We start from the raw sequence: 12,107 nt of genomic DNA on the forward strand, positions 1-12,107 counted from the left end.
CCTAGATTGGCAATCTAAAAAGTTGTTGAAACTGAGCAGGTTCTGGCTGAGCCTGGTAGGGAAGACAGAGGCAGTCTTAGTTGTCATTTCTTTGTCATTATTTTTGTTTGGTATACATGCTGCATGACCTTCAACGTGTTAAGTGGTAGGTATACAAAAAGGACTAAGAAGAGCATCTTTAACAGGCTGTCTGGTGAGGTAGAATGTTTTTCCCCTTTGGAATTTTGAGTTAGTATTTCCTCAGTGTTTTGTTTTCTCCCCCAAATCAGAAGTATCTGTCTTCCTTTTATATAGGTAGCAGGTAGTTAACTTAAATATCAAACCAGGCATATAAACCATTGATTTAGGAAAATGGAAATTGTTTTCTCTATGTGATCTCATTCTGGTGTTTTTTCCTTTAATATTTTATTCCAGAAGGATTTTAATAAGGAATGAAAGTACTGTTACCAAAGGTGCCTTTCAAGTTTGAAAGTTCACAATATTCCACTATAATTGATAGGCCTGAAATGAAAAAAATGTAGCCATAGGTTAATCAAGAGCCTGAGAACGGACATCCATTTGACACTTAGCCAGAGAGAGAGAGAAAAAGAGAGAGAATGTGTGTGTGTGTTAGGGTGTTTATAGTTTGGAATTTCATTTGCTTCTCCATTTTGTAATACAGTCATGCATTGCTTAACGATGAGGATATGTTCTGAGAAATGCATTGTTAGGTTATTTCATTGTTGTGCAAACATCATAGAGTGTACTTACACAAACTTAGGTGGTATAGCCTACTACATACCTAGACCATATGGTTATAGCCTAGGCTGTATTACTCCTAAGCTACGGATTTGTACAGCATGCTACTGTAGTGAATACTATAGGCAGTTCTAACACAATGGTGGTAAATATTTTTACATAGAAAAGGTCCAGTAAAATAGAATATAAAAGATAAAAAATGGAACCTGTCTATGGGGTACTTACCATAAAGTGAGCTTGCAGGACTGAAAGCTGATTGCTCTAGGTGAGTCAGTGAGTGAGTGGTGAGTGAATGTGAAGGTCTAGGACATTACTGTATACTACTATACACTTAGGCTACACTAAATTTATAAAGAAGTATTCTTCAGTAATAAATTAGCTTTAGCTTACTGTAACATTTTAACTTTATAAAAATGTTTTAATTTTTTAAAACCTTTTGACTCTTTTGTAATAACACAGCTTAAAACACAAACATGCGGTTCAAAAATGTTTTCATTTTTCATCTTTATTCTTTAAGCTTTTTTTGTATTAAAACATTTTTTTTTCTCTTTAAAACTTTTTTGTTAGAAACTAAGACATAAATACACACATTAGCTTAGGCCTACACAGGGTCAGGACCATCAATATCACTGTCTTCCACCTCCACATCTTATCCCACTGGAAGGGCTTATGGGGCAATAACAATAACATGCATGGATCATCTCTCTTGATAACAATGCTGCCTTCTAGAATACTTCCTCAAGGACCTGCCTGAGGCTGTTATACAATGAACTTTTTTTTTTTGCTTTTATATGTAGAAGGAGTACACTCTAAAATAACCATAAAAAGTATAGTATAGTAGGCTGGGTGTGGTGGATCACACCATAATCCTAGCACTCTGGGAGGCCGAGGTGGGAGGATTGCTTGAGGACAGAAGTTCAAGTCTAGCCTGAGCAAGAGCAAGATCCTGTCTCTACCAAAAATAGAAAAATTAGCTGGGCATGGTGGTGCGTGCCTGTAGTCCCAGCTACTGGGAGACTGAGGCAGGAGGGTCGCTTGAGCTCCAGGAGTTTGAGATTGCAGTGAGCTCTAATGACACCACTGAACTCTAGCCTGGGAGATAGAGCAAGACCTGTCTCAAAAAAAAAAGTATAGTAAATACATAAACCAGTAATATAGTCATTTATTATTGTTATCAAATATTAGGTACTGTACATAATTTTATGTGCTGTGTACCCTTATATCACTGGCAGCCCAGGTTTGTTTACATCAGCATCACCATAAATACAAGAGTAATGTGTTGCACTAGGATGTCTGTCACTAGGTGGTAGGTATTTTTCAGCTCCATTAGAATCATGGGACCACCATAATATATGCAGTCTGTCATTGACAGAAACCTTGTTATATGGTGCATTACTGTATATATTATTAAAGTCACCATGTTATAAGTCAGATCTCCAGAACCTAATCATAACTGTAGGTTTGTACCCTTTGACCAAAATCCCATTCCCGCTACCCTCCAATCCCTGGCAGCCATCTTTCTACTCTTTGTTCCTGTGAGTTTGACTTCTTTAGTGAATCTCTCCCTATTTTTTTCATCAATGGTTTATAATCCATTACTGTACTTAATTATTTTGGAGCTAAATTTGTTCTGATTTGGCTAGTAGATCCTCTTCAACCTGGCCATTTTGTTCCTGTGCCATGCCCATATCATTCTATAAACACTTTACTTTCTGGCATAACACAGTGTTCCAGATATACCTTCCTTGTACCTGCTCAACTCTTCCAGGTTTGAGGCTTGTTCTCTGAGGAGTACTGATTCCCTTTAGTGGAGAATGGTATTAGAGATCAAGATCTGGGCCCTAGATGTGCTCATTGCTTCTTGGCCCTTTTAGCAGACAGAGATAGGAAATGTGCATGCATATGTATATGCGTTCACATACATACAAATATACATTAACATAGGTATAAAGACTCATGCATATCACATATTTGATTTAGAAAGCATGAGTTCATACTGATATCTTCAGTATTAACTCATCCCCACAGAATTATTTCTTGCTTTATGTTTTTTTCACAGTACACAATAGCATCATACTAACTCAAACCTATTAATGTAATACATTAAAGTAGGTACAGAATTGTTTTGCCCATTCTGTTACAATAAGTAAATACATTAAAGTGTTCAGGATTTGTTTGGAATCCTGCACTTGCTCCCTGCCTAAGATTGAGGGTATAAAGTCAAATACTGTGTTTACAAATTACTTGGATTAGTTCTGCCTGCCTACCTCTTGATTGGTAGGTCTGTCTTTTATTTTTTCCCTCCCTTTCCTATGTTTGCTCTTCCATTTGAAGTACAGTAGGTTTCTTCATTCTGCTTTGCTTTACGTTTTAGGGTTTTTCCTCTTCCATTCTTATTGATGTTAGTTTTTTTTTTAATTTGAATATGTATAACATTACCATGCTTCCAGAAGTCAAAACTGTACAAAAAGGGAAGTTCAGTGAAGGATTGCTTCATCTGAAATCTGTTCCAGTCTATCACCTACCTCTTGCAGGGTATAAGTTTTATTGCTTTCTGGATTTTCTTATCTGTACTTCTTTTTATAAAAATAAACAGATGTTTTCTATTTTCTTTCTTACATAAAAAGTAGCATGTAAATGTGTTCTTTTGCACTTCATTTTTTTTTTTTTTTTGGAGACAGCTTTGCTCTGTTGCCTGGGGTAGAGTTCCATGGCATCAGCCTAGCTCACAGCAACCTCAAACTCCTGGGCTAAAGCGATCCTCCTGCCTCAGCCTCCTGAGTAGCTGGAACTATAGGTGTGTTCTGTCATGCCCAGCTAATTTTTTCTATTTTTAGTTGCCTGGCTAATTTTTTTTCTATTTTTCCTTAGAGACAGGGTCTGGCTCTTGCTCAGGCTGGTCTCGAACTCCTGACTTCAAGTGATCCTCCCACCTCGGCCTCCCAGAGTGCTAGGATTACAGGCATGAGCCACTGCGCCCGGCCTTGCACTTCACTTTTTAAATTTAGTTATGGCTCTTGCAAATCATTCTATTGGTTCATAATAGATCTTCCTCAGAGTGTATATTTTTATAATTTAAAAAGTTTGCTTTAGATTTTATTTTTTCTTTAGTTTCTATCTTCTTCCATTTTCTTACAGGCTGGTTGTTTATATTTTTTAAATTGTTTCTTTTTAATGTTATATGTGCATTGTTTACTCACATCCAGCATTGGCAACATTTTATATATTCTGCACGTCTCCCTATTGTTACTTGTTTCTGATCTCAATTGAACATTGTTCAAAGGTGGTGTCTTAGTTAACTTTTGGTGCAGTTGTAAAAGGAATCCCAAATTAGTTTTAAATAGGTAGCTTATTTTCCTCTGTCTTGCCAGTGTCTGGCTGTTTATCTGTGGACTGTTTTCAAATTGCTGCAGTGTAGGGGGACCCAGGCTTCCTTTGTGTGGTGGTGATCTACCACTTTAGACTATTGACTAGTATTAACCAGGAGAGGAGGCAGTGAACCATCCCTAGAAGGCCAGGATCCAGAATGTGTACGCTACTTCTGTTCACACTTCATTGACTAGAGTTTAGTCATGTGCCCACACAAGCAAGCATTAAGAGATGTTGAGAAATCTGGGTGAGCATGTGTCCAACTTAACCTTCTTAAAGGAAAACGAAGGGGAGAATGTATATTTTCTAATCACAGGTGTTGTCTCAAAATATTTACAGCTTCTGATTTCTTATTTCTAAATTTGGTAATCATCTCCCTGATATAACTGGTCCATATATACTTAATGGTATTTTTAACATACTAACTGTCATGTGAGTTGTATTTAACCATTAATATTTGACAAATTAATTCTAAAAATGAGGATTAAATGAATAGAAGTTAATAAATTTTTTTGTTAAATTTTTCATTAAAATAGAAAGGATCATTTTGTTTTCTAAGTTTTTATTCTATTTTTGTAATAAAATACTGTATCCCCAGGGGACAGTGTGGCAGTCAACGTGTCAGTTACAAGAACTGCTTATTTTAGCTGATTGATGATTATGGCATATTCCAGTATCTTTTATTTTATAATTGTTGAGTTATAGGCTGAGTTGTACTCTGTCAAAGTACCAACTACTGAACTTTATGTTTTTTACGTGGACTTTTTAGAGTTTGTAACCAAATTATACTATTTCCAGGTGATATTCTGAAGTGAAAGTGATCTGTTTTTATAAAACCATGGCTGTCAATTATTCTTTTGAAGTTATGCTCACAAACAGCTGTTGTATTATGTATTATTTGTTCATAAAAATAGCAGCTGTCTCTTTAAAAGACATTACTACCTGATTCAGGCAGAGAAGAAAGATTTTCCAGCTTTATTTCTCCCCCTGAGCTGTGGATTAGATTCTCTACTCAGTGCTCAGTATTATATATCACAATGTTTAGTTCTTAGTATAGGCATAGTTGGTTTTAATTTCGGGATTTCTGTAGTTTTACCTCAAATAAATTAATATTTTGAATATTTAACATGTTATGTTTTTCGTAGTTTAGGACAATTTGAGATTATATGATTATGCTTGGAAGGAATATCTAAAGTACTAAAAGATACCCTAATCACTGTAAAACTTTTTTACTACTTCCTCTGATTCCACCACTTATCTTTTATAAAAAGCCTTTAAAGAAAAATTTAAAAAAACAAGTGCAGATTTTTTTTTTATTAAAAATTCATTTAATACTTTTTTTAAAATTTCAGTTTATTATGGGGGTACAAAAGTTCAGGCCACATACACTGCCCATGTCCCGCCCATCCCCCTGAGTCAGAACTTCAAGCGTGTCCATTCCCCTTACAGTGCGCATTGCACTCATCATTTAGTTATATCCCCATCCCCCCCACCCCCCCCAGTCAGAACTTCAAGCGTGTCCATTCCCCAGACAGTGCGCATTGCACTCATCATGTAGTTATACTCCCATCCCCTCCCCCCACCCCTCAAGTCAGAACATTCAAGCGAGACCATTCCCGAGACAATGCCCACGCACTCATCACGTAGGTATACACCCATCCCCTCTCCCCACCCCCCACCTCAGTCCGATACCCAACTGGTGTTATTCCCCAATGTGCATTTAGGTGATGATCAGGGAAACCAATTTGCTGGTGAGTACATGTGGTGCTTATTTTTTCATTTTTGGGATACTTCACTTAATAGAATGGGTTCCAACTCTCTCCAGGAGAACAAAAGAGATACCATATTACCATTATTTCTTATAGCTGAGTAATCCTCCATGGTATACATATACCACAATTTACTAATCCATTCATGAATTGGTGGGCATTTGGGTTGTTTCCACATCTTCGCAATTGTGAATTGTGCTGCTATAAACATTCGGGTACAGGTGTCTTTGTCATAGAATGACTTTTGTTCCTTTGGGTAGATGCCCAATAATGGGATTGCTGGATCGAATGGTAGGTCTACTTGAATCTGTTTAAGGTATCTCCATAATGTTTTCCACAGGGGTTGCACTAGTTTGCAGTCCCACCAGCAGTGTATGAGTGTTCCTGTCTCTCCGCATCCACGCCAACATGTGTTGTTTTGGAACTTTTTGATAAAGGCCATTTGAGACAGGGCCTCACTCTGTTGCTTGGGCAGGAGTGCAGTGTCACAATCATAGCTCACTGCAACCTCAAACTCAAGGGATCCTCCAGTCTCAGCCTCCTGAATAGCTGGGACTGCAGGCAGACACCATCACACTCAGCTAATTTTTTATAGTTTTTTAATAGAGATGGGGTCCTCAGTCTCACTCAGACTGGTCTTGAACTCCTGACCTCAGGTGATCCTCCCACCTCAGTCTCCCAGAGTGCTAGGATTACAGCCTGGTCCATTTTTCTTTCTTTCTTTTTTGTTTTTTTTTTAAGAGACAGATTGTCACCCAGAGTGCAGATCACAGCTCACTGCAACTTTAAATTCCTGGGTTCCAGGGATCCTCCTACCTCATCCTCCCACAGTAGCTAGGACTACAGACAGGCACATGCCACCACACCTGGCTAATTTTTCTTACTTTTTGTAGAGACAGGGTCTTGCTATATTGCCTAGGCTGGTCTCAAACTCCTGGGCTCAAGTGATCCTCCCTCCTCAGCCTTCCAGAGTGCTGGGATTAAAGGTGTGAGCCACTGTGTCTGGCCCAGATTGTGGTTTTTTTCCCTGTTTAAATTGCCAGTAAAATACTATGCACAGACACAAACAGTTATGTGGCATACTTTACTTCTTCAGAGTTCATTTAGTTGTACTGCATGCTGACTAAATTTCTGGTGAGAGTGTAATTCTGTTTTCATGATATCCTTGTGTGGGTAAGGCTGGGTGAATTCTAATCAGTTTACTATTTTGTCCTCATTTAGTACATAGTCTTCTGTAAAACTCATAAATAAATTTGGTCCTGTTTAAAAAGGTTATGTGGTTTAAAAAACAGTTATTCTGATTTTTTTCCCCCTTTTGGGAGCCAGATCAATGGAGAATAGTAAAATATTGTCATTTCTTTTTAGCTTTTCAGGAAGGAACTCTTTTCTCTGGTTTATAGTTGTGATTCAGCAAGCCAATCTGTTAACCACAGCCGTGGCATTGTGATTGTAAAAACCAATTTTTATCCGTTTTCATAGAAACTAGATTATCTTTTGTGGATAAACACCCCATTGGTCTGTCATTGGCATATTTTTTCCTTAGCTGTAATAGAGTGTTACATTTGAGGCTTTTCTTGTTTGTTATGGCCCTGGAGAACTGAATAAAAAAGAATAGTATATTTAAGTACTGAAATATGCTAAAATGGTCAGTATTCTTAAGAGCTTTCTAATTATTTTTTTCTAAGTATTCTCACTAGCTTACAGAGCAAACAGAATCCACAAATTCTTTAACACAGAGAAAAGTTAAGGAATCTGGTTAATATGACTATATCTGCTTTTTAAACCAGAATAAAATTAACAAGATTAAAGGCAAGCCTGGTGGTACAATCAGAATGACCTAGTTAAAGCTTAGCTTAGATTGCAAAGTGGTGAGGGTAATTTGATTTTCCATAAAAAGTTGATTGCTATATGGTATTTTTACAGATACTGTACACAGTCACTTTCACAGAGTGAAATTAGCATGTGACATACCATCTTTGTGTGTTTTACATACACAAATTTTTTTATCACCTTGTCATTATCAAGCATACACACACAATTTACTTAGCTTGGGAAATTATTGTACCATTTTCGAATAATGTAAAGAGCTCAGAGTCAGTGTTCCTTCTTTTTCTCCTTCCCTGTTTCTTCCTCCCCTCCACCCCGTGTGTATATTAGCCACATACAGATATTATTAATTTTAATTTTTAGATCGTAGGCTGCTTCAACAGCCCCCTTCTCTCCATAATAAACACTATATTAACCTTGTAAGACATCGAAATGAGTCAAGGAAAAGTTAATTATATCTGCTTTTAGATTACTTATTAGCATTAAAATCATAAAAAACTTTAAAAATAATAGTGTTACTGACTTGCCTATTCAACAGAGTATAAATAAGTTTACTCAATATAAGTTATTCGATGATTCTGCATATAGCTTCAGTGGCTTTTTCAGAAACTTTATTTACTTTTAAATATTTTATGACATTTATTTACTTTTTATTGTGATTTATCTTTTAAGATTTGCACATCCTATTCAGTGGCTTTTAAGATGACTAGAACAGTGTGTTCCAAGTCTGCTTATTTATAATAATAATAATACTTGTTAACGGAGTATTTTCATGTCAGTTATTCCATGTGCTTATCATAGTCCCTGTTAGGTAGGTAGACCATGTATTCTGATATTTTTATAAAGGTATTAGAATCAAACAGTGGCACACCATCACAACAATTATTATCAATAATATTTAATACTTACATAGTGATATTGTTTCAAGTACTCTTCTAGTGTTTTAATTTAGAACTTTGATCTGCCCTGCTATTTTGTTACCTGTGGAACTAGGTAACTTGGATTGTTCATTACCTGTAATCAGTGCTTTTTAAAAAGAAGTAAAATGCTTGACCATTGAGGCACTTTTTCTTACTAAAAGGCTATTATTATAGCCTGGGCTCTGACTATTCTTAGAGTACTAAAGGCTGCTCAGATCAGTGATCTAATAACTAGCAGAGGAATGTAAGGAATAGAGAGCTAAGTTTTAAAATTTATGTTGAGTCCATCCTATTGCGTGTGCCTCAGGAAGCCAGATCAAGTCATTGCATGAGCACATAATTTGTTTTAGATTACTAATGCATCATCATTTTATGAAAACCTGGAGTATAACAATAATGAGTTTGTATATACAACACAAATGAGGGTTTTTCTACTTTATTTTTTGGCCAGTCTTGAAGGTAGTCTCTTATTTTTTGTGCACAGTGCTGAAAATATGAAGATTATAGTTTTATAAACAAAGAAAATCTCTAATTAGGTCAAACCATTTATTTGAAATTTAAAGGACATAATTTAACATCACTTTTTTAGAGGATGGAGAAGATGAGGTGTTCCTTTTCCATGTTTTCAGTCTTTGTTTAATCAATTTCCTCTTGAAAGTGAAGGGTTTTGTTTTGTTTTGTTTTTTTGAGACAGTCTCACTTTGTTGCCCTGAGTAGAGTGCTGTGGCGTCAGCCTATCTCACAGCAACCTCAGACTCTTGGGCTCAAGCAATCCTCCTGCCTCAGCCTCCTGAGTAGCTGGGACAGGTGTGCATCACCCTGCCCGGCTAATTTTTCTATTTTTAGTAGAGATGGGGTCTCGCTCTTGCTTAGGCTGATCTCGAACTCCTGAACTCAAGTGATCCTCCTGCCTTGGCCTCCCAGAGTCCTAGGATTACAGGTGTCAGCCACTGCACCCGGCCAAAAGTGAAGGTTTTGTTACTTTACTTTCACACAGATTAAATCCTATGAATTTGATTTTGCAGGTTGACAGTTATTTATTTTCAGTTCTGAAATTTAGAGTATTAAAACTGAAAGGTTTTTTTCCTTTGTCAGTTTAAGTAAATTGATTTGGTAGCACAATATCCTGAATTGATGTGAGGCACTTTACATCTTTGTCCCACTTACTGTGAACATTTATACATTTTGCTGCAGAAATCGTGTATGTATTACCTGATACTCCTTTAGACCCTGCTGTATCTTGTAATATATGGTAAATACATCCCATTGACCTTTGTAAAGTTTGAAAGCTTCTGAATGACGGCACATATCTGGCCCCAGTGGTTTTGCTTAAGTGAGCATGGTCCCGTGTTTACCTGTCATAAGGAACCTGATTCTGATTGTTGGAAGATTATGGGACATGAATCAGTAGTATGAAGAATAAAGTTTTGCCAAAGAACATGTTGCATTAAATATATTGATTACTAAGTTAAATTGCAAATCTGGCAAGAGGTTTACTTTCAAGCGCCATCTTTCCTTTTTTTTTTTTTTTTTTTTTTGAGACAGAGTCTCATTCTGTCACCCCATCTAGAGTGCAGTGGCATCATTATAGCTCACTGCAACCTCAAACTCCTGGGCTCAAGCAGTCTTCCTGCCTCAGCTTCCTGAGTGTCTGGACTGTAGGCTCATGCCACCATACCTGGTTAATTTTTTCTATTTTTGGTAGAGCGGGGGTCTCTTTCTAGCTCAGGCTGGTGTTGAACTGCTGACCTCAATCAAGTGATCTTCCAGGCTTGCCCTTCCAGAGTGCTAGGATTACAGGCGTGAGCCACTGTACCTGGTCGCCATCCTCTCTTGGTTGGTCATAGTTGCACAGAGCACTAATTGCTGATTTTGTGGCTGAGTACCACAGTGACTATGTCTGTCATAGGCATTGGAGAATGATAGGAATACACCCAGATAGCATCTGTCCTTATCCATCTAGGATATGTGTTTATGCCTTATTGTTATTGTCATTATTTTATTTATTTTTGAGACAGTCTCACTCTGTCACCCAGGCTAGAGTGCAGTGTGTCATCATAGCTCACTGCAGCTTCAAACTCCTGGGCTCAGGCAATCCTCCTGCCTTAGTCTCCCAAGTAACAGGGACTATAGGTACGTGCCACCACTCCTGGCTAATTTTTCTATTTTTTGCAGAGATGAGGTCTTGCTCTTGCTTAGGCTGGTCACGAACTCCTGGCCTCAAGTGATCCTCCCACCTTGGCCTCCCAGAGTGCTAGGATTACAGGCGTGAGCTGTTGTACTCAGCCATTATATTATTCTTTATGATTTGTAGTTTATTAAGTGAGACACTTACACAAGGATGGAAGCAGTTGATCTTTTTCTCATTTCTCCAGTCGCCTACAAAAGCTGTATATAATGCCAGACATTGGAACCATCCCGATTCAGAAGAACTGCCTGGACCACCAGTAGTAAAACCTCAGAGTGTCACAGTAAGTGAACTGTATTTCATTATTTTGTGTTTAATAAGTTATAAATTAGTTAAGCAGTTACTATCTTAATTCATAATTTATAAGTCTTAGACTTTTCTATTTAACTGTTTATCTTCACTGAAATTTAGTGTTATTAGTTTAATTCATTGGAAAAGTGGGGATTTTCGGTAGGATAGCAGAAATTCTAGTGCTGGTAGGTTAAAAATTAAAGCTTTAAAAAATCAGGCTTTTTTTCCCTCATGACCCACATTTTATGGAACTTTAGTGTTTAAGAGCAAATTAGTCCTTATTTGATGTTTGTATCAACCATTAAGAGGATTATTGTAAATTACATCCTACATGGATCTCCAAGTGCCTTTCAGTGCTTAATTTGCTTTCCACAGACAAACCTCTTCTTACATTCCAATAGCACTTTTCAATTGAAAAACACATTTGAGAAAAATTTTTTTATTTTTTTTTTTTGAGACAGAGTCTCGCTTTGTTGCCTGGGCTAGAGTGAGTGCCGTGGCGTCAGCCTAGCTCACAGCAACCTCAAACTCCTGGGCTTAAGCGATCCTACTGCCTCAGCCTCCCGAGTAGCTGGGACTACAGGCATGCGCCACCATGCCCGGCTAATTTTTTCTCTATATATTTTAGTTGGCCAGATAATTTGTTTCTATTTTTAGTAGAGACGGGGTCTCGCTCTTGCTCAGGCTAGTCTTGAACTCCTGAGCTCAAACGATCCACCCGCCTCGGCCTCCCAGAGTGCTAGGATTACAGGCGTGAGCTACCGCGCCCGGCCTTGAGAAAAGATTTTTAGCAAATTATTTGCTTCAGAAGGACTAGTAGTATCATACATTAATACTTGCAGGTTAACTGTAAAGCCTCAGTTATCTGGAGCTGTCAAATGAGTTCTTTGTAACAACATAAAAATGGAGATAGAGGTATTTCTAAAACATAATGTACAGTTAGTTCCCTGTCTTCTTAGATTGATTATATTAAACTCCTTTTGATAGTATAAAATCATCATTGTG

At 37.4% G+C, this 12,107-nt stretch overlaps 1 protein-coding gene across 2 annotated transcripts in view; it reads left to right on the forward strand.

The window, feature by feature from the left end:
- Nucleotides 1-12,107, forward strand: part of WAPL (WAPL cohesin release factor) — an 80,753-nt gene that overhangs the window by 38,020 nt on the left and 30,626 nt on the right. For both annotated transcript variants that reach the window (XM_045569048.1, XM_045569049.1), the window contains exon 5: nt 10,999-11,094. In XM_045569048.1, coding sequence (XP_045425004.1) covers nt 10,999-11,094 — 96 coding nt within the window. The remainder of the gene's footprint in view (nt 1-10,998; nt 11,095-12,107) is intronic.

The sequence above is a fragment of the Lemur catta genome, chromosome 14, assembly GCF_020740605.2.
Source record: "Lemur catta isolate mLemCat1 chromosome 14, mLemCat1.pri, whole genome shotgun sequence".
Taxonomy (NCBI): Eukaryota; Metazoa; Chordata; class Mammalia; order Primates; family Lemuridae; genus Lemur; species Lemur catta.